Source organism: Anolis sagrei, chromosome 4 (assembly GCF_037176765.1).
Source record: "Anolis sagrei isolate rAnoSag1 chromosome 4, rAnoSag1.mat, whole genome shotgun sequence".
Classification (NCBI taxonomy): Eukaryota; Metazoa; Chordata; class Lepidosauria; order Squamata; family Dactyloidae; genus Anolis; species Anolis sagrei.
Genome location: NC_090024.1, coordinates 21,930,990 through 21,955,052, shown reverse-complemented (window position 1 = coordinate 21,955,052; position 24,063 = coordinate 21,930,990). Strand labels below are relative to the sequence as shown.

General features: G+C 40.6%; 1 protein-coding gene across 1 annotated transcript in view; it reads right to left on the bottom strand.

Moving 5' to 3' along the window:
* Positions 1 to 7,441: 7,441 nt before the first annotated feature.
* TAF2 (TATA-box binding protein associated factor 2) overlaps positions 7,442 to 24,063 on the bottom strand; it is a 65,973-nt gene continuing 49,351 nt past the window's right edge. The window contains exon 26 of the mRNA XM_067467313.1: positions 7,442 to 8,948. Coding sequence (XP_067323414.1) covers positions 8,683 to 8,948 — 266 coding nt within the window. The 3' untranslated portion in view covers positions 7,442 to 8,682. The remainder of the gene's footprint in view (positions 8,949 to 24,063) is intronic.

The following is a 24,063-nucleotide window of genomic DNA, read 5'->3' as shown; positions in this document are numbered from 1 at the left end:
AAAATATTTTGGAAGGAATTTGTTTGCGGTGTTATCAGATGTTGCATAAGGAGTATCCGATATCTTCTTATGCAACAATTTGGCTGTGTAACACAAGGCTGCCAAACAATTCCCAGACACAGCTCGAACCTCAGCCTAAATGGCTACTGGTTGTCTCAGAGAATGTGCCAGGAAAGTCCCCTTGGATCTCAACCAGACTAGTCACCTTACTTTCCCTTCACCAGAGCCCAATGGATGTATCTACACTGTCAAATTATTGAAGTCTGACAACCACTTGAAGTACCATGGCTCAATTCTATGGAATCCTAGGAGTTGCAGTTTGCATGAGGCACCGGCGCTCTTTGGCAAAGATGTTGTAAAACTACAACTAAACGGTTCTGGCTCTACTGACCTCTCTGAACGCATCTCCTCCTATGAACTGGCTAGGACACTAAGATCATCTGGGGAGGCCCTGCTCTCTGTCCCACCTGCATCACAGGCGCGCTTGGCGGGGATGAGAGACAGGGCCTTCTCAGTGGTGGCCCCTCGGCTGTGGAACGCCCTGCCTGCAGATATCAGATTGGCCCCCTCCCTGCTGGCGTTTCAGAGGAAAGTGAAGACCTGGCTGTTTGAACAAGCATTTGATTAAACAGTGTAATTGAACATAGGAATATGGAATAATGGATGATGAGACTGATTTTACTGTTGAGGCGCTAATGATTGTTATACGGATGTTTAATTATTTATGTTACAATTGTTTTTAATTGCCCTATACTTGTCTCGTGATGTTTTGTAAGGATGTTGTTCACCGTTTTGAGTCGCCTGAGGGCTGAGAAAAGCGGTATATAAATAAAGTAAATAAGAAAGAAAGAAATAAATAAATACAACTCCCAGGATTCCATAGAATTGAGCCATGGCAGTTCAAGTGACTGTCAAGCTGCATTAATTCTATAGTGTAGATGTATTTCGTGTTAATGGCTTGGTTAAATACAATTTGGATTTTCCAAATCTTATTGCAACCACACTGACTTTTAGAGACATACTCATGATACATTATTGCTCTGGCAAAGCAAATAAGGCAGGCACTCAGGTAAAACTAATATGGAATATCACGTGCATCCATTCACATTTAGTTGAAGTTACCATGCTATGCCACTCATACGTATATAGCATAAGCATGCCATTGATTACTGGATTAAAGGGGCATCTGATTTCAGTGTTAATGCTACAAATAGCCAACGTATGCATGAAGAATATACTTAAATATCCTGGGCTACACATTGGATATTTACATACATTAAACATATACATGTGCCTGCATAAGATTTGCTTGAGCTGTCTGTCAAATCTGCTTCACTTGCTTGTTGAGAGGCCAAACGAGGTGAGAATGGCAAGAATTACATATTGCAACCTGGTATATGCTACACAAATCTGTGTGGGATAGGTGGATGTTGCTAGAGGTGATGGGTTTTTAAAAAAGCAATCTCTGATATACATATTTCCTATGTGTTCAGATGTTTATAAACCAGACAAAAAGGAATGCAAACATTAAGAATGTTGTGATCGCAACAGATTGCATTACAAAACACAGAGAGTGTTGCCTGAAGTGAACTAAACAGGTTTCACACTGTGGCTTCTTTTCTCCCTGCTGTATTCAACATCACAGGCTATCACTCATGACCGAATATGATTGCCTTTCAAGTGGAGGGTCTTGGTGGTGGGTCTGTGGGTGACTATAGAGACCTATTCTTGATCCGCATGTTCTTCCACATCAGAAGGCAGTCCTGGCCAGGGTTGGCCCCCCTCTTGAAACGTTTCTCCCTTTCACCCCCCATTCACATCTCTTTGAATTCCACAGCACTATTGGTAACAGCTGACCTCCAGTTAAGGCGCTCAAGGGCCAAGGCTTCCCAGTTCTCTGTGTCTATACCAGTTTTTAAGGTTAGCTTTAAGCTCATCTTTAAATACCTTTTGCTGTTCACCGACATTCTGTTTTCTGTTTTTGACTTGAGAGTAGAGTGACTGTTTTGGGAGATGGTGATAGGGCATTTGGATAATGTCGCCAATCCAGAGAAGTTGATGGTGGAGGATCATCACTTCTTTGCTTCTTCCAGAGCACTGACATTTGACCATCTGTCTTCCCAATAGGTTTTCTAGATTTTTCAGAGGCAACACTGATGGAGTCTTTCCAAATGTTGAGAGTGACATTTGAACATGGTCCACTTTTTGCAAGAATGCAACAGAACTGGGAGAACAATAGCTTTATAAAAAAGCATCTTGGTAATCATACAAATGTCCCAATCTTCAAACATTCTCTGTTTTATTTGGAAAAAAATGCCGTACTCTCAGAGCTCAGATGGTGTTATACTGTATTTCGGTGTCAATGTTGACTTTTGTAGAGTGGTTGCTTGGTCAAATTGATCCAATTTTCATCAATTGAATGTTGGAGGCTATGGAATTGGCTAAACATTTCACATAAGCTTCTGATCTCATGGTTCAGACTCATTATAATGCTCCTCTGCTGTGTACAATTTTCAATTTACAACCAAGAAAGCTTAAGTTTGAGTAGCACTGTCCTTGAATTGAGCCCAATTCAAGGACAGTGCTACTCAAACTAGTAGACTGCTGCCAATTCCTAAGCCATTGGCTGATGGCCTGTGACAGATTTGCACAGGGGAGCGGGGGAGAACACAGAGTCAATGGACATAAATACAATGGTAGATCCTATTTTATTTATTATTTTATTTCGTGTACTTATACCCCGCCCTTCTCAACCCCCGAGGGGGGACTCAGGGCGGCTTACAAAAGGCACATCTTGGTGCCTACACAAATACAATAACATATAAAACCAGCAATTAAATGATCAACAATTAAAACACTTAAAAACAATATATCACACAATCGATAGCCAATCTCAGACACAGCGTTCACCAACTCAGAGTTCATATTTCGTTCCACCATTGTCCAATTCCTATCCATCGTCACAGTCCCTTATTCATCTGCCAGAGTGCCCAAACGCCTGGTCCCACATCCACGTCTTTAATTTCTTTCTGAATGAAAGGAGGGATGTTGCTGATCTGATCTCCCCGGGGAGTGAATTCCATAGGTGAGGGGCCACCACCGAGAAGGCCCTGCTCCTCGTCCCCGCCAATCTCACTTGTGACAGAGGCGGGGTCGAGAGCAGGGCCTCCCCAGAGGATCTCAGACTCCGAGATGGGACATAGCACATTGGGGAAAGGATCCTAGCACATTGGGGAAAGGAAACCTGGATCAATATCCCCAAACTTTTGTCCTTCAGCTGTTTTGAACATCTGCTTCCCAAATTCCTGATGGTTGACCAAGTAGGTTAAAACTTTGGGGGGTTGAACTCTAAAACACCTAGAGGATTAACGTTTGGAACCATTTTTCTAGACGCATATGATTCACCTGATTAGGGCAGAAGAAGAAGCAGCTCTGAAGGGAAAAAATAAGTGGATTCTGAGTGTACCAAATTGAATCTCTTGTTTTTGGAGTCTATGTTGGCATTGTCATCAAATGTTAACAGTCATCCAATGACATGAAAGGGTTTGGTCATTTTGATGGCCTTGTTGTATACTTTTGCATGTGCTTTGCAGTTTGAGGCTGGGAAAAGATAAGAAGGTTGAGAATGAGAGTGAATTTTCCTTAGCTGTAGAAATCTCATTATTATGATGGTGTAGATAGGTCATATTGGAATACACTGATTTTCTTTGCTTCTGCACTATATAGCCATTGGAAACCACACACCATGAGCCTCACTTACAGTGGATGCACCCCAACCCAAGGTCTCCCCATATATCCAGTGACAAGGACATTATTAAATTGCGGATCAACAGATAGTCTGGAAAGAATTGGGTTAGGGGCAAATTCTACTATTATATGTGAGTGAATGTTGAGCCTTTTCAGCAAAAGGACTTGAATGCTTCTCTGCTGTGTACAATCAGTCACCAAGAAAGCTTAAGTTGCACCCTGATTTCAACAGAACAGGTCTTAATTGGCTAGATCAGTGGTTCTCAACCTGAGGTCTCCAGATGTTTTTGGCCTTCAACTCCCAGAAATCCTAACAGCTGGTAAACTGGGAGTTGTAGGCCAAAAACATCTGGGGACCCCAGGTTGAGAACCACTGGGCTAGATGCTAAGATAGACTTGGAAAAGTTGGGCTAGGAGACAATATTTACTTATGCTTTGTAATTATATTATCAATGTAGGATCTGAGCCTTCTTGTGGCATCTTAAACATCCAGAAGATTTAGATCTAAACTTCCAGGGAGTGCAGCCAGAGGGCAGATGCCCCTGAAGAAGTAGCCTGTAGCTCATGAATGTTTGTGTCAACTAAAACTTGTTAGCCTTTAAGGTGCCACAGGATTCTTTGTTATTTTTGGACAAAGAAGTGTCCTTTGTAAGGCAGACAGCATGGATCACCAACTTGCTTGAACTGCTCCTGAGCTGTAACTCCCTAGTGTTCTCTACATGTGCAAACACACCCAAAACATGACTGTTTGTGATGACGATGTTGAGATAATCTCTTAAAGAAAACACTTCAGGGCACACGCACTTGTTTTATGATGTTATCAGTAAAGGTGAAGAAGATTCCATTGCAAGGAATGTTTGTTGCATTACAAATATAAGAAGCATGTGGCAGACAGAACAAAGAAAGTTATAATAAGGGCAAAACAGGGAAGTTCTGGTGTCCTGCCAAAAAATCAATTTCCTTCACACTAAAACCGGAGCGGAGTAATGGCTGCACTACCACCAGTCAGCCTGGCTTAGATTGCTAGTAAATACAAACAAAAACTGGCATAGTAATTTGAGGAAAAGTGATCTATTGAAGTGTCTCTTCCTAAACTTTTGCAGGTTGTCCAATGTTGACTTTAGGGCATGTCCCATTGGTCACATTTGTTTTGAATGGCCAAGGTTAATAATGTAAACACTACTGTTAATACTTTATTTAATGTACCCACTGGTACACCCCATCCTCCTCCCCAACTGTGTGAAACAAGCTGATATTTGGGATCCATGTCTCCAATTAGGTGGGTAGTAGGTCAAAAAGGTTAATGCTGAAATCACTGTGTTTGATTTTCAGATGCTATAGGCCTCTGCCCCCCCCCCCCTTCTTTACTTTCCACAGGAATTGTGCAAAATTTTTCTATTAATATTTATCTCCTCCCCACGTATACACACTGGGGAGAAATCCATCAGCACATGATACTTTTTAAACAATCGAGCCTGTTTATAAACAAAGCACCTGAGCTTTAATCATTTAATTTTATATAACAAGGAAATCCAAACATTGTTTTTTCTAGTAATCCAGGTAAAATCCAAACAAAAATATTTGTTTCTAGTAGTTTTTTTAAAAATAGAGTTGCATAGAATGGAACATTTACTTGATCCGTATCACCAAGTAAAGGCTTTTGAGGGACACAGGCTTGTTGCTAAGAAATTAGCTCTTTATTTGGAAACACTGTCCAAATATATCACATTACATGATTCTAACGGCAATCTCTCTGAAAGAAAGAAGAAGAAAGTCAGCTGGTAAAAAAAAAAATGGAATACAGACTTACCTTCAAGAAAAAAGCTGGGTTATGAAATGTTAGAAATAGAAATGTACAAATTATTACATTTGATAAAAGAAAAATCAGTAGACGCATTTTTAAATTACTGGGAACCTCTTATAATATATATCAAAAAGAAAGATAATGCGAAACTCATTGTTGTAGTAGAGCCTGTGAGTAACGTTACAAACAGTAGTATGGGTGCCAGAAGGGGGGAAAGGGTTACTTGGGAGCAGGAATCTGATGTTGAGCAGCAGAGAAAGAGGATCCGGGACATATTTACAGCACCTACAGATGAGGAGTCGTTTGAGGGATTATCTGGGAATGATGGGTCAATGAGTAAAGGAGAAGAAGGAGACACCTTGGATTAGACTAAGATAAGAGAAGTGCAAGCTATTTGTGAGGAGCCAACAACTAGTGGTACCTTTATGAGGTTCTCTGGGGGTGAAGACTGGCAATCAGGGGACCCAACTGAGTCTTGGGGGGACCAAAGTATTGACAGGAGATGGAGGACTTGGAGGGAAAGACAAGGGAATTCACGTGAAGAGCTGGGAGCAGTTGCGGAGGATAATGATGGGACAGTGGTCAGTTCATCTTCTGATGATGATTTGTAAATAAAAGTGGTTTCAGGGGTGATGGGTCCTTGCAGAAGGCAAGGTGTTGAAAAGATTCTTGTAGACTTGCTGCTGCCTGTTTCGTGTTCGGCATTGGTTTAGAATTTGCATTTTGGATCTCCTGATCATTTGTGTTATTGACCCAGACTGACTTCTCGTGAATGTGGACTTCTCCCTTCCTGGACCTGGACCGGTTTGGCTAAAGACAGTGCTTCTGCGGACACCGGAGCAGCGCTGTTTTGGATTTCTCCCGCTTCAACCCTGGACTTCGGCTGACAACGCTTCTCTTCCTGCACCCCCCTCCCCTTTGTTGACCATTTGTTCTGCCTCAGCGTACTTGGTTTGATTCGCTTCTTCTGCATCCAGTTAATCTGGATTATATTTGTTAACCTTTTTGGACCAAGTCTGGTTTGTTTCTTGAGTTTTGACCAGTGGCACTGCATTTAAGTATCTCTGCGTCCTTTTTCTTATGTTTTAATAAACTCTGTTTTGAAGCCACTTTTGAGTCTGGCCCTTTAAAGTGTGTGATTTTGACACTCATATATAGTATGGTATGTGGGGCAAACACATAATAATGCCCTTGAGGGGAGAGGCAGAGGCTCAATTTTAAATATTTTATTTTTCAACATATTTTTTGTATCACTCTTGGTAGGGGGAGGAAGGGTGTGTAAGTGGTGGTCAATGGAGTTTCCTGGAAAGAGACACCTATAGCCAGTGGTGTCAGTCCCTGGCAAATGAGGAAAAAACAGACTAACTATTGGTAGTCCCTCATATAAGATAACTGGAAACACCTACTACCAAAAACCGATTCGTAACTCTTTTGGTACTAATGTTGGAGTGGTCCTTAGTCAAAGCGGTCCCTGTTCAAAAAAGGCTGGGAACCACTGCTTTTGATCAATCAGATAAACTGATACCCAAATATGTATGACAGTATTTACAATTTCTTTCTTTGTTGGTTCATGTTTTATAGGTTTTTTTCCAAGTCAAGAGCGACTTGAGAAGTTGCTTTTGGTGTGAGAGAATTGGCCGCCTGCAAAGACATTGCCCAGGGCATGCCCGGATATTTTGATGTTTTACCATCCTGTGGGAGGCTTCCCTCATGTCCCCATGGGGAGCTGGAGCTGATACAGGGAGCTCATCCGCACTCTCCCCAGATTCCAACCTCCGGCCTGTCTGTCTTCAGTCCTGACGGCACAAAGGTTTAACCCATTGTGCCACCGGGGGCTTCATGTTTTCATCGTGATAACAAAACAATCCAAGAACATATTACAATCAGCAGTAGATTGTATAAAAGTGTTTATTAAAGAATCATCTTCTCTTTTTTATATAAAAAAACCTTCTTGGGTCCCTTGTTGTGTGTCTTTTTTTTGGATCAGTATCTCCCTCTACTGTCAATCAGCTATATAATGAAAAATAATACACATGCATACTGAGTTTTTTTAAAGTCTTAATCTAAAGATGGCATTTACAAGAAAATGTTCCAGAACATTGCAGATGAGTGGATTAAAGAAAGGCCTAGTACTACATTGACATGAAAGAAAAAATGTTATAAAGAAGTCCCATTTGACATAATTATTAAAAATATACAATGAAACATTTAACTGGATATAACAAAATAAGAAAACTTAAATTTACCGAGCTTCACATTACATTTACTCGCTGGACATTTCAGTCTTTTGCCACAAGGCTTCTGAGAAAATTTACAAGAAACAAGAAAGTTTAACAGTTTTTCCACTGGCTTTCCCCATGTTGAATGTATTTTAAAGGTTAATTGAAGTTTTATGGAAGAGCTTCTTTTGCCAAGTTTTGTGAGGGTTTGGTTTTGCTTGAGCTTCATTATAGTTATGAGCCTGATTACAGGGCACAGGGCACACAGTAGTTGGCTTTTGGGGTTCTTTTTTTGTAAGCAGAAAGAAATTATGGAAACAATTTCCAAGTGCATCTGTGATCTGAAGATTTTTGTTTATAATTTTTTTATAAAATCAGCATCTTAAAATAAACTGTGTGTACACAACCATTCAATGAATTAAAACAGTGATGGAACACACCTTTAAAGAATATGCCAAGAGATGATAGATACAAATGGTTTTCTGGAGCCTACATGACGACAAACAGCAGTCTCCACAACCGCAGCTTTGACATAAGGTTTGGCAGTAAGTTTCTCTTTAAAACATACGTCAAACTTCATGACACACATCAAAAGTTTAAAATATATTTCATTCTAACAAGATACCTAGGTGGCCTGTGAGATTTAGGGCACATGTATATAAGCACTGCTCTTTTTTTCAAAGGAAAATATAAGTTGCTGGGTGGAGAACATGGTCACAAAGATTGGATCTGAATGTAAAACCATTTTCTCCCCTCCTGCAAAATCTAATTTCATTATTTTGGTTAGTCCAACTGAAAAGAGATTTAGAGCTGCCATCTTGGTCTGGCTTCTGAGCCACTATCACAGCTTGCATTTTGCCATGAAGAAAGAGGAGCATGTCCACAGCTTTGTCAACTTTGGAGTTGTTCTCTTCAGTCAGATAAAGAGGGAGAGCGAATGGAGCGTCCGCTGGCCGGGCTGTTGGAGAAGGTGAAAGGCTCCTTCTCTTTCTCCTTGCTCTCGTGTTTATGTTTATGCTTGTGTTTGTGCTTGTGTTTCTTCTTCTTCTTCTTGTGCTCATGATGGTGGTGGTGGTGGTGATCGCTGTGCTTGGATGAACTGGACTCTTTGGGGAAACCAGGCAGTGGGGTGGCAGGCATCGGCAACATGTTCAGCTCCAGTGAGGATTGTTCCTTACCTGAAACAAACAAGAAGACATTCCCTTTTACAGGAATTTCCAAGCAGTGGCAGACTAGGAACTTAAAAACTGGGGGCTCAGCCAGATTCTTCTTGCGTACCCTACATACACTGCAACTTTAATTTTATTATCATTTTTAGACTATCAAATTATTTATTATGATTTTATTCAATGATGTTCTGCCATTCTGGCTCATAATGGGTTTTTAAAATGGATTATAAAATTATTAAAACAAACACACAAGCAACAGCAGTACCTGTGCAGATATAAAGTATTTTTAAAACAAGTGAACCATTTACAGTGCTAAAACCATGTAAAGTTCATTAAAAGACAGTGGTGGGATTTTAATAGTGTGCTTTATGTTAGGGTTAAATACAGGAAGACTCAAGTTACAAACATCTGACTTACAAGCAACTCATAGTTAAGAATGAGAGTGAGACAACAGGATTTGAGAGAAATCTAACCCTCGGAAGGGAAATTAACTCCTGAAAGAGTTATCATGGAGAAAAGGTGCCTCCACTGAAGCTTTGTCACCAATACTTGTTTCCACAACAAGCCATTTTTTTCCCAAAATCCAAATATCACAGGGACAGAAAGTGGGGCAAAATCTTCTGAACAGGGACACAGACAGCAAAACCAACACCACAGGATGTTTACCCTTTCCTATGCTATCCAAAGCGCTCTCGCTCTCTCTCTCTCTCTCTGTGTATGTGTGTGTGTGTGTGTGTATAGATAGATAGATAGTGACTCCTAAATATGTAACTTAGGGACTCTGCCTGTAAATAACAAAACAGAGAAAAGTGCTTCCCCTACAGATCCAAGAGTACATATAGTGAGATACATTCCTACAAAAAACCTAGATTGAAACTAAATAGGTGTTCTAGACCAGTATTTTGGGTTTTGCCCAGGAGTGGACTCGGAAGCATTGTTGCAGCAGGGGAGTTGTATGCTCGCTAAAGTCAGTCGTAGTTTTGACTGCAACGCTTTGGGCCAAGTAAATATTTCTGAGAAGTTTTTTACATTTCCCAATTGGATGAAGATGTCTGAAGGTTTCGTTTAGAAATACAGCTGCCTTTTAGACTGTGCGGTATACCTTGTTTACTATTTAAATAAACTATATGTTCACATTAAATGCTCAAATGGATGGTGCCTGTGAAAATGGCATTTCAGCAAATCAGTTTCACCAGCATAACTCTGCAGTCAGGTGACATAAATTGGAGAGAAGGGGAGAGAAGGACCTATTGCTCAACAGAAGATCACAAGATTTCAGGTTTAGTCCAAAGGAGTAAGGCAGATAATGCTCTTTAGTTGATAATCCAAAGAGCTGTTATCAGGCAGAATACAAAATCTGAGATAAAGTCAGTATAAAAAACAAGGCAATTTCTTATATCCTTTATACTCATTGTTACTATGAGAATCTGGCACAAGTGAAACTATTGCTAAAAGGTGGCATGAGTCCCACTCTCACGAAGCCCCATACAAAGTCTCTCGAGGATTTTAAAGTCCCAATGCTCTATAATATATTCACATTCTGTAGTGACTGAATAAGAATCTGAATGGTTAAGGAAACATGGCTCTAAACCCAATATAAATATTGATGGAAAACAACACACTAGTGGAGCCAGTATAGTATAGTTCCTAGGCATGCTAATTTTGCAGCCAGTTGTGCTATCCGTTGCGCAACTAGAAAGTACAATGGATCCCTCCTCAGTATTCAGTCTAGAAAAAAACATACCCAGAAGCCTTCTATTTGCACTGGTGACAGTGGACCTCTACCATGGGATACCACATTTCAAACAGAGAAATGAATAAAAGGAAGTTTCTGTCCTGGGAGCAAAAATTACTTCAAAACAAGACAAAAACAAAACCCAAAACTTGGGGATGTGGAAGAGAGAGGGAAGCACATTAAGGTGCTAGAAACAACAGTCATAAAGTTCCAAACTACTATCAATTTATTCCCTAATTGTTTTGTTTTGAATATTATCAGGACTATACTAGAATGTATCAGTTATGGCCTCAATCCTGTCTGCTAGAAGATAAGTTATCACTCAATGAAATAAAATAGGATTCAAAGCAGAGATTGTGGGGATATACTGCACTTTATATCACCATTCACCCTCCTGACCCAGACCAATGCCTGCAGGTGATCATACGTAAGTTTTATGGGTCTAATCCAGGTTAAGATGCTTCTGGGTCAAACTAGAGGAAACAGTTATCAAGAGACAAAGCACTCCCCTTAATATGTGAGATGGAAGAACACCACACAGCCTGTTTAGTTAGTTTCCAGTCCCAATTTTCTGGGCCTTTTACAGGATTTCTGGATTTGTTAAGGATTTCTCTTTAATGGGTTGCAGAAGTTAAATCTGAAAATGTTATGACACAGTTGTACACTTGCCATACACAACCTGGCTATGGAACCAAGTGTTTGGAGAGTAGTACAGGGCAACATGCATCTATGAAGTGAATGGAATGCAATGTAAATTGGAACCGTATCTGGATTATGATTTTGGGTCTATGTGCAATGTTTAACAGTTTATGTAATGGGTTGCTATGAGTTTTCCGGGCTGTATGGCCATGTTCCAGAAGCATTCCCTCCTGATGTTTTCCCCACATCTATGGCAGGCATCCTCAGAGGCTGCCTGGCTGCTTACTGCAATGTATCTATGTAATGTATTGATATGCCATTGGTTTTATAATTTTTATTATTTGAATTCATATTGTATTTTGTATTTGTATGCGTCTATGTTTAATGCAGCATTGAATATTGCCAATTTAGAAGCCAATTTGGAAGTCACTCTTAGTCCCCCCCAAGGTTGAGACAGAGTGGGATAAAAATGCAGTAAATAAACAAATAAATCCATCTATATGAGAAGAGAGAAGAGAGAGCTTTCACAGCCCTGTTGTTTAACTTGCTTTTGCTTTTCGCTACAGCAGATGACCACCATGAAGACGGAGATTTATATTTATGCAGTGCCATAAATATCAGATTTTTAAAGTATTCGACATCTGTGATATAGATAAGGATGCCTTCTAACAATGTTAGAGGATCTTGACCCATATTATATTAGGACACATGTTTCATTAAAAACAAAATTACAGGTCAGAGTTTTTCTACTTCAGCTTCATAACAAACCTGATTGATTGTGGTTAATAACTGAAAAGGGAACCAATGCTTCCCAGCCAAATATATTTGAACTCCCAACTCCCTTTTATCTTTAGCAAACAAGGGAAAGTATCCGCTGCATACATATGCACAGTCAAATTTCTGATATCATAAAAAAAGCTTTAAAATTACACATACTCAGGTTGCAGTAAACCTGTGCTGGGAAAGTGGGGAGAAACACTGAAAAATAAACCTGTGTGCTCTTGTTTTTGATCAGGACAGAAATGATACTCCGAAAGTATGTTCTTGATTGAGGAGTGAGATCAGAGACAAAACAATATTAATATGTGAAGAGTTCATGGCATGTAATGCTTAGTAAGTGAGATCTTTCCAGGAATCTGGAGTATATTGTCTCTTCAATATTACCATCTCTATAATGTGCTGAATTTCTTGCCTTGTTCTATTCCAAGACAAGCCCCCGACCACATGATTATAGCTTTTACATTACAGGCTTTGGGTCTAACTATGAAGCTGTCATCCACAATTCGTTGCGTGAACATAAAAAGTGCCCCCTTGACAATTTGGGTACACACATCTAACACACGCTAAATCATACCAGATTTCAGAGTCATTTCAAAACACAAATTTCAAAACCAAACATAAAAGCACAAAATGCACTTTTCAGCCTATCAAAATAAAGAATAGGCTAGTGCATAACAAGAGCAGCCAGAACTAAGGGCTGGCTCAATTTGAAGCTAACTTTTCTAGGTAGACTTCTAGTTGTCAGAATCTTGTTTTGTTTGTTTGTTTTTCAAGTAGTTTATACTATTTGCGAAGGATAAATAAGGGAGCTTTCCCCCTAGGATGTCTACACGGGATTGCAGTCTAAACAATTTACCCTATACTCCTGGATATAAACTGACCTCATGTACAAGTTAAGGGCAGGTTTTGTAACCAAAATTATGGATTTTGATATGGCCAATGGATAAGTCCACAGAGGGAGAAATGCACCAATGCTGCCTCTGGTATCCAGCCATCCCTCCCCCACCACCAGTTTTCTACCTACACACTTTAAAAAGACTTTTATGAAAAAAAAATTAAAGTACTGTATTAAATCTTGGCAAAAAAGAAGCCATCCCCATCTCTGAGCAGAGTGTTGGAAGGTAAGAGCTAAGGTGGCAATGGGTTAAACTCCTGTGCTGGCAGGACTGAAGACTGACAGGTTGGAGGTCTGAATCCAGGGAGAGCGTGGATGAGCTCCCTCTGTCTGCTCCAGCTCCCCATGCGGGGACATGTGAGAAGCCTCCCACAAGGATAGTAAAAACATCAAAACATCAGGGTGTCCCCTGGGTAACATCCTTGCAGACAGCCAATTCTCTCACACCAGAAGCGACTTGCAGTTTCTGAAGTTGCTACTGACATGAAAAAAAATACTGGGAGAACCTAAAAGAAGCACCAACCCCCTCTACTCTCTGCACTACTTCTGGCCTTTTCAAATGTCTGGGCAGGAAAATGGTGATGGCAGCAGCTCCTTGGTACTTCCCCTCTGACCCCACTAAGGCATTCAAAAAAGCCAGAAGTCTCACCATGGCAGAGAGAGTAAAAAGGTTCAGGTACATTTTTCAGGCTCTCCTGGGATGGAGTAAGCTCTCTTCTTTCAGAACTCTACTCAGAAGCAGTTGCTGTTTTTTTTTTTTAAATAAAAGTTAAGGTACACAATGACCTTTGTTTATTGACTTGATTTTTTGACAAAAAATTCTAGACTTGTACATGAGTATATACAGCAAATAAAACTCCTAAACCAAGCCCATAATATGTTCCCCAAACATCTTCTGAAGTGCAATGGCAGATAAATTCCAACCTCCCTTTCCCACAGGCTTTGTTTCAAGAATGTCTAATTTTGTAAGCTTTAGTGTACATAAACTGAGGTTAAATGCTTGCTTGCTAACATACATATTTTTAAAGAACTTATTCCCCAAGAAAGATGTCAAATGTTAAGAATGACCTTAACAATATTTACATAGTTCATGAATCCCTGTGCAATACCTTAATGTATACAAACCGAGGACATAAACACATGAAACTTGTCTGAACAGCTCTATTTGATTGTGCACAATTCTTTGTGGTTCACAATGACTCTAAGGCTTTTCCTTCAAATTGTTCTAAAGAAAATGCTTGGACAGTGTATGCCAGGCTGTCCTGCTCTCCAAATGAATCAGACTCTTGTAAAAGCTGGCTGAAACCACCACAGAGGGCGAGGTACCAGAGTTTGCTTTTGAAGTGATTGCTAATGCTGCCTGGAACAGAACATGCATTATACTAGCCTATTCACTTGGCACCTTCCTCTAGTTTTAGATGTTCAGAGGCCAACATAATTATTAGCTTCACTGTGAAACAGATGTTTAGAATCAGGAGGGGGGAAGCTGTCCTTGTGGAGAAGTGCCAACAACTTTCATATACCTGACAATGGAAGCCTCTACAAACACTAGTAACCAGAAACGTGTTAGAAAGAAAAGGCTACGATGTGCCTTTTGATCTAACATCATTTCATCTCATTTTGATGCAGGCTCACGATTACTGCTCCATCCAGTCTATGTTTTCAGATCCCACTCTGATACAGGACAATAACCAGTAAATTAATTCTAAACACAGCATGTCTTTGGATATTACAAAAAACAGAGGCCAAGGTTGGGGAGGCTCAAAGACCCTAAGTCACTTCCAGTCTTCCTTGCATCATGCATTGTTTCATAACACTCTCAAAAAGCCTGATCTCAATACACATATTTCTATTTCTTTGTTTTACCCAGTTTATTTCTCATTCCCTAATGTAACTAAACTTTGCGTTCAGAAATTTGTTTGCATCCGTCCCTCTCTTCCACCTTCTATATCCTGATCACTATTTCTCCATTGTTTATTTTCAGTTGTTCACTCCACAGCATTAGGAGACCCCCCCCCCCCATGTTCCTATTTTACTCAAGAAGGTATCATGTTCTTTGAAGTAATAGGAAGTAGAGGAGAAAAACAAGCAGGGATAGAAACAACTGCAATAGAAATAACAATTTATTCTTAACGCAAGTACAGTGCTGCAGGCCCATGCAGGAATGGATCCAAGGTGTTGAATTATCAAGTTCCCATTGTTTCAACAGCTCTACCATAGCAGAAACTAATAGCTGGATTTAGCCACAGTTTAAAAGAACTAACTGGAACTTTCAACTTAGAGATCCCTATGATTAAACTCCTATCAACCAAGAAGCATTATGAGTGACCTTCTCTCTCTCAAATTTGCCTGCCTCAAATGGTACTCATCAAGATAAACAAGAGAAGAAAATTTGCACTAACTAACTACGGAGAAAGACACGACTAAATGTAATTGTCAGAATATAATGGTTTCTGGTGTGAAAATCGCTTATAATTTAAACTTTATGGTTTCAGAAATGCATGGGTTAAAACAATAGAGATGTGTAGAATCGATAAGAGTGCCACTTTTGGAGTTTCCTGTGCAAACCGGAAAAGAAGCTCAATGTGCTGTGTGCTAAGATGTGAATGGACATGATGGGAGAATGGGGTGTACATATTGTGTAAATAAAGCAAGAGTGCCTCTTTGTTGAATGCTGAATTAATGACTCCGGTGTTTTTCAACTTCGTGCCTTCAAGAAGTTTCTTGCAAGGTCAAAGCAGCTGAGATAAGGGGAGATTTATCTCAACTTTCTTGATAGTAGTCTATTGTTCTGTGCTTTCATGCTGTTTCCAATTTATAGCGGCCCTAAGAGCGCAGTGTTTTTTTTGTAAGATTTGTCCAGAGTAGGTTTGCCTTTGACTTCCTTTTAGACTGAGAGAGTATGACTTGCTGAAGGTCACCCTGTGAGTTTCCATAGCCAAGCAGGGATTTGAACCTGGTAGGACACTCAAACAACACCACCATATAGGGTCTCGAAGGTACAGTTACCAAATAAGAATCTTACAAGTAACTGTGCTTAAGAACACCATTTTTAAATTTATAAATGCCACATGTTACATGAACAGTTTTGTAGTCTGCAGTGTTACGTGAATGCTGGAGTTTAGGATTTAGATGAGAATACAGTCTGGTCATCTGGTTCTTTTGATCTCTTTAAGGCAAAGGGTGGAACACTCCCTACTGTTCTTGAAGATTTAATACCAAATAAAATCTGTTTTTACTATTAGAAGTCAAATTCTGAATGACATCACAGGTTTAAAAACGGTTCATCCTAATGTCTTCAAAGCTACTGTGCTTAAAGCAGAGTTATAATTAACATGCCAAGAACAGGCTGAACAGACAGCAGAGTGCTAATTTTTGCTTTTTGAAGAATGGTGCATCTCTTTTCTTGAAAAGAAAACTTTACTATTGTATATAGTTTTTGTTTCCACTAACCAGAGGTAGCTCATAAAATTTCTACTTTAATCAAATTAAAAATCATCGTGCTGGCTTTTGGCCTTAAGCTACACTACTACCACTTCTAAGATGTGATGACAGAACTGAAACAGACTGCAAAGAAATTAATAGTCATGCCCCCCCCCCCCCCACCAGTAACTGTATTACAATACTATTTGCACTGCAATTTGTGTCTGAACATAAGCTTCCATGTGAACCAATGTGGGATTTTTTTCCCCCAAGCAAATAATGGTTGTGGGGGACCAGTTCTGCATAAGGACTATAGAGAGAAGGAGGCTAAAGCTTTCTAACACTTGTCCCTGCATCCAAAAACAGACCACGGCTCCATGTTAAATTCAAATTGTATGAATGGAAATTCTGTGAGTTTGGTCAACAGGAACAGATTAAACAAGTTAAATGAGAATCAATTAACAAAAGTCTGGATGAGGGCGAACAAACTGAAATTAAATCCAGACAAGACAGAGGTACTCCTGGTCAGTCGCAAGGCCGAGCAGGGTATAGGGTTACAGCCTGTGCTGGATGGGGTCGCACTCCCCTTGAAGGCGCAGGTTCGCAGCTTGGGTGTGATCCTGGACTCATCGTTGAGCCTGGATCCCCAGGTTTCAGCGGTGACCAGGGGAGCATTTGCACAGCTTAGGCTTGTGCGCCAGCTGCGCCCGTACCTTGGGAAGTCTGACTTGGCCACGGTGGTACACGCTCTGGTCACATCCCGCCTCGACTACTGCAATGCTCTCTACGTGGGGCTGCCCTTGAAGACGGCCCGGAAGCTTCAGCTAGTCCAGCGCGCGGCAGCCATGTTACTAACAGGAGCAGGACGCAGGGAGCATACAACGCCCTTGTTGTTCCAGCTCCACTGGCTGCCGATCTGCTACCGGGCCCAATTTAAGGTGCTGGTGTTATCCTACAAAGCCCTAAACGGTTCCGGCCCAAAATACCTTTTGGACCGCATCTCGGCCTATGAGCCTACGAGGACCTTGAGATCGTCTGGGGAGGCCCTTCTCTCGATCCCGCCTGCCTCACAGGCACGTCTGGCGGGGACCAGAGAGAGGGCCTTCTCGGTGGTGGCCTCCCGGCTGTGGAACGCCTCCCTGTTGACATCAGACAGGCGCCCTCCCTTATGTCCTTCCGTAAGAGCCTGAAGACATGGCTATTCGAGAAGGCATTCAATTAAGTGCTACAGTAACTGGAAATGACAACTGGAACGGAATATGACTAAGAGACTGATTATGATTCTACTATAAGACGAAGCGGATTATTTTAATGTAATTAGATGTTTGTGTAGTAGTGATATGTTGTTTTTCTGTCATGTTGGCTCATTGTAAATTGTCTTTGTATGTTGTACACCGCCGCGAGTCGCCCCAGGGCTGAGAGCGGCGGTTAATAAATGCAGCAAATAAATAAATAAATAAATAAATAAATAAATAAATAAATAAATAAATAAAAGGAGAAGACGTGCCTGAATCAAATTTGCTTCGAGTCCTTAAAACATGGTAAAAGTATTCCAGAATGTCATGTTCTGGAGAGGCCAAAAGCCTTGTACAATAATGGTCCTCCAGAACAAATGTGAATCCTAAAATAGCTCATTTGCTGCAAGTTGTGTGTCTGTATCAGCCAAATGGCCTGAACTCCACAGATTTGCAGTGTCCATATATATCCAAGTTTATTTGACCTGGAACAATGTGGAGCATGCAGCTGCTGATATAATGATCCCTTAAGCACCATCTGTTAATGTTCTGGCACCGTTTTCTGACATCCCTTGTTTATACCCCCCACTAGGGTGTGTAAGAATAGCACAAAACAAAGATTATGAAACACTAGGAAGCTTATTTCTTTCTCGTCATCATATTTCAACAGTAGAAAGTATTTTTTGTTATCTAGTGTTCATTTAATTTGGGATAAAAACTTTTAGTACTTGCTTTTAAGTGTAGTCATTTTGAGGGCTAAGTGTGAGAACAATATTAAAAAATCCCCAAAGAAATCATTTCTTGTTATTTCTGTTTTTGACTCCATTCATTCAAGTGATCTTTGAAAGTCATCTTCACAAGATAAAGCACAGGTAAGAACATGCATTAAACATCTTCTGTCACAAAACATGAAATTTGTGCATGTTTCTGCACCACCAAAGCTACTCATGCCTTCCCAGTTTTGAGGGGGGGGGGGTTATTAAAGTCTTAGAAGGAAACAAGACGTCATATTCTACCTTAGCTTTCACAACCAATCTAGCAGCAAATTATAGGTGCACAACTGACTAAGTTACCTGTACAAAATTGGTCACATAAATGTCTTGGACTAAAATATTAATTATTTGAACATACATATCATGAGTTATCATTGGCTATTAAACAGGATGGTGTGAGGAGTAATATGCCCTTGTATACAACTTGCTGGGAAATGGGAGCTAGAATGGGCTATTGCCCTCATGTTCTGATTGTGAACTTCCCAAAGGCACCTGGTTAGAAGCTGTGACAATATAATGCTGGACGAAAGAGGTCTTTGGTACAATATGGCAGAGTTTTAAAAATCGTTGCAGAAAATATTCAGATTGAGGTGAGTGAGTCATTCAGCACTGGAAGCCCATAAAAAGGAAGAAGCAACAATGTGATATGAACCAATTCACCGTATGTGACTGATTGAGACAGATCAAGTATGCTCACCCAACTATCTCCCTACCTATCTATTTTCCTGTCTATCAGGCAAAATGGTCCATGATAGATGAGATATAAATACTATCTTCCATTTAAACAAGGGTAAAGATAAAAGGTTTTCCCCTGACATTAAGACCAGTCAAATCCTAGTCTGGGGTTTGGTGCTCATCTCCATGTCTAAGTTGAAGAGCCGGCGTTGTCTGTAGACACCTCCAAGGTCATGTGGCTGGCATGACTGCATAGAGTGCTGTTACCTTCCTGCCAGAGAGGTACCTACTGATCTACTCACATTTGCATGCTTTCGAACTGCTAGGTTGACAGAAGCTTGGGCTAACAGCGGGAGCTTATGCTTTTCCCCGGATTCAGACCTATAACTTTCGGTTAGCAAGTTCAGCAGTTCAGTGGTTTGACCCATTGTGCCAACGTGGGCTCCATTTAAACAAAGAGAAGGGGGAAAGGGAAAGGATAGAGATGGAATCTAGCAGTCTTAAGTGTTGCTAAATTCCTTCTATGACTGGCACCCCTATCCATTTTCAGTCCTGAACCAATCTAATACCGATCCTTCAAAATCTTGCATTCAGTCTTATTACTGGGACAAGAAAAAAAGCCAAGTAATACACCCAATATATCACAGGTCAAATGGTGCAGCTAAATTTCAGAAAAGCTGGCATACACATAATTTGACTTGAAAAGTCATCTCTATTGGTCTATTATGACTAAGGTAATATTTTAGTAGCCTTTCTTCACTGTCCTGCAAGACCATGTTCTTTCAAACGTAGCTTACAATATGTAAGATGAAAATCACCTCCATTTTGAAGGATGGACTTGTAGACAGGATATGGAAATTACCAGTAATGACAATTTAGGTCTCTCAGTTATGCTTCAGAAAGAACAGCAAAACATGGTTGCTTGCAACCTTTCATATATATTGTTTTGATTATCTCAATGTAAACATGAACTGGGAAGATACAAAACAAATGTCCACCTCCTCCTCCTTGCCCACCATGTTAAAAGAGTGTGAAAGAAAGCTAGTAACTATGTGGCCAAGAAATTATCAGTGACAAAGGAAGCCCTGTAGATGTAGGGAACTGTTTTATTTTGCTAGGAATACTTAGCACATTTCTTCTGGGAAGTCTTAAACACAATCTTTTTTTTCTCCTAAAGAGCCCAGTGGAGACACTGCTAGAGTACATTAGCAAATTGGCTTCAGAACAGGAAAAACACTAGTCATAGCTGGAAACGTGTCAAATCTGAAAAGACACAAGCATCCCAGAGGCCACTTTTGGGTCTTCGGGACTAAACTCAATCCATTTCAGATTATCCACATGAGCTGCAATCCTCTTGTTACTTTACAAGTTAAGAAGTGACTAACATGCATTTAAAAGACCCCTTTGTAACCTAGCAATGCTGGACGTGTACTCAGAAGAACAGATTTCATATTTTACGTCTATCATGGGCTCAATGTTGGGTCCCTTTCCTTCACGCTTAGCCACTTCAAAATGGACTTACTGCCTTAGAAATCAAGAATTAGCAAGCATACATACTAAGTACAGTCTAGTGCATGTTGCACAGATGGTATAATAGAGGGAGAGGGCCTTCTCGGTGGTGCCCCCCCCCCCCCCCCGACTTTGGAAAATCCTTCCCAGGGAGAAAAGGCAAGCCCCTACACTGTCCTTCTTTTGTAGTGATCTGAAAACCTGGATGTTTCAACAAGCATTTGAGAATGACTAGTCCCTACTTATAAATGCCCAGTCCCTAGTCCGCCAGATAATACTCTGCTCTCTGCACTTCTTCCAATCAGTCAGTGGCTGTGTGGTTGGGCCTGATAGAAGTCACAGTTCAAACATGTTGGGTATCAAATTAATGAAGTCAGACCAGAAATATTGGATTTTGTGCATCTCTTTGGGCTTTCTGCAGATGGTGAATGAAAGAGAGTCCTCTTTGCAGCTACAGAGCTCTACATTTTTTTTAAAAAAGTGTGCTCTGTTTTTTAAAAATGGGAATGTTACCCAGAATATGCCGAAGTTCAATAAAGCTTGAAATACACTAATTACTGCTTCTTCCAATCTCCTGGCCCAATACTATGCTGTTTTGTACTATCCCATATCCAGTCCTTTTTATAGCCTGATCATGCCCATCTTAGTACGTTTGGTTATTGGTTTTTTGTTTGTGTATTGTTTGAGTGAATTTTAAAGCTGCTGTTTTATACTCTTATGTTTTATTTGGTGGTGTTTTATCTGATTGTTATGCTTTGCTATGTTTTATTGTAATTTTTTGTTTTTGTTTTTAATGGACTGTTTGCTTTGATGTTTTGTGAACACCTTGTCCCATGTGTAAGCCATCCTGAATCCCTTTAGGGCAGTGGTTCTCAACCTGGGGTCCCCAGATGTTTTTGGCCTTCAACTCCCAGAAATCCTAACAGCTGGTAAACTGGCTGGAATTTCTGGGAGTTGTAGGCCAAAAACATCTGGGTACCCCTGGTTGAGAACCACTGCTTTAGGGAGATGGAGGTGGGGTACAAAAATCAAGCTATATTATTATTATTATTATTATTATTATTATTATTATTATTATTTAGACAGAGAAGGCTGACATATAATGGATCAAAGCACTGGTCCATCTAACCCAGTATTGTTTAGTTAGTGAGAGCCTGGAAATAATACAATGTTGGACTACAACTCAGAATCCCACAACTGACTAGGGAGTTTAGAGAGCTGTAGTCCAAAAAGTGCTTTTTCAGGCTCTCTTTGCTCTAGCTGGTAACAGCACTCTGGGGCTTCATGCACTGATTTTTCCCAGCCTTGAATTCTCTTCATCTGGAGATACTCAAAACACACATGCTCTATCACTGAGATGTGGCTTCTCCCCTTAACGGTGGTCATTGTATACAACTAGCAAAAACGGGGGTGGGGGTGGGGTGGGGGGGTTGCCTGAGGTGGTTGGACTCAAGACTACTGCATTTTAAAAGTAATTTAGATATGCTGGAGGTACAGAAATGGGAAACAAGGACAATTACAGGTATGAAAAACAAAACATATGAGGAAAAGTTGAATATTCAGTTTGATGAAGAGAAGACTAAGGAATGGCATTGTTTAAATATCTCAAGGGCTGCCAACAGAGAGGAGGAGCAAACCTGTTTTCTGCTGTTCAAAAGGGCAGAGCAGATTTAATGGTTTAGAGCAGTGGTTCTCAACTTGTGGGTCCTCAGATGTTTTGGCCTGCAACTCCCAGAAAGCTGGTAAACTGGCTGGGATTTCTGTGAGTTGAAGGCCAAAACACATGAGGACCCACAGGCTGAGAACCACTGGTTTAGAGTTTCAAGATGGAAGATTTCAACTGGACATTAAAAGGAATATCTTCACAGCAAGGGCAGTTTAGCAATGGAACCAATTGCCTAGATAGGTAGTGGTGGTGTTCTCCTCCTTCCCAGAACATCTTCAAAAAGGGGCTGGATATCTACCTGCTGGGGATGCTCTACTTGGTGGTTCTGCAACTGAGAAAAGGAATAGACCCCTTCCAACTCGATTTTCTGAGTTTTTTAAATGAATTATTTAAAACACATGCTGTAAATGCACATTTACAATAACAAAAATAGCATCACACACACACACACAAATCTTAATGCACTACTCTGAAGCAGTTCAATTCCTTGCTAGAGGGATGCTTTCAGAAAGTGGCTCTGGTAGAATCTTGTTTCTTCTCATGAGAAGCAGCTCTGTAGTTCAATACTGTCTCAAACATACAGTTCAATATCAACATCACATTGACAGATGTTTGGAGCCATGGAGATTAATGATATCAGAAACCAGATGGGAAGTACTTCAGCAAACATCTATGAATATGCCATCACATGGGCTTGATGGGCTACACTTGTCAAGCCCCTTCTCTATGCCAGAGATTTTCTGACTGACTTTCCTAAGTGAAGGATTCAATTTATTAATTGAAAGAATATGCTAATAAGGATGGAGGCAGCTATAATTGCATTTCATAGAATCATAGAGTTGGAAGAGACCTCATGGGCTATCCAGTCCAACCCCCTGCCAAGAAGCAGGAAAATCACATTCAAAGCACCCCCAACAGATGGCCATCCAGCCTCTGTTTAAAAGCCTCCAAAGAAGGAGCCTCCACCACACTCCGGGGCAGAGAGTTCCACTTCTGAACAGCTCTCACAGTCAGGAAGTTCTTCCTCATGTTCAGGTGGAAACCCCTTTCTTGTCATTTGAAGCCATTGTTCTGCCACCTAGTCTCCAGGGCAGCAGAAAACAAGCTTTCTCCCTCCTCCCTATGACTTCCCCTCACATATCATGTATCTTCTCAATTTTCTTTTCTGCAGGCTAAACATGCCCAGCTCTTTAAGCCACTCCTCATAGGGCTTGTTCTCTAGACCCTAAATCATTTTAGTCACCCTCCTTTGGACACATTCCAGCTTGTCAGTATCTCCCTTCAACTGTGGTGCCCAGTATTGGACACAGTGTGATTACAGGTGTGGTCTGACTAAGGCAGAATAGAGGGGTAGCATGACTTCCCTGGATCTAGAGACTAGACTCCTATTGATGCAGGCCAAAACCCACTGCCTTTTTTAGTTACAGCATCAAATTGTTGGCTCATGTTTAACTTCTTGTCCATGAGGAGTCCAAAATCTTTTTCACATGTACTGCTCTTGAGCCACGCATCCCCCATTCTGTATCTTTGCATTTCATTTTTTCTGCCTATGTGGAGTATCTTGCATTTGTCCCTGTTGAACTTCATTTTGTTAGTTTTGACCAATCATCTCTCTAATCTGTTCGGTTCATTCTGAATTCTGTTCCTGTCTTCTGGAGTACTGGCTATCCCTCTCAATTTGGTGTCGTCTGCAAACTTGACGATCATGCCTTCTAACCTTTCCTCTAAGTCATTAATAATGACGTTGAGCAGAGTTCTTTACCACATACAATCTATCTGCATATCCAGCTTCTT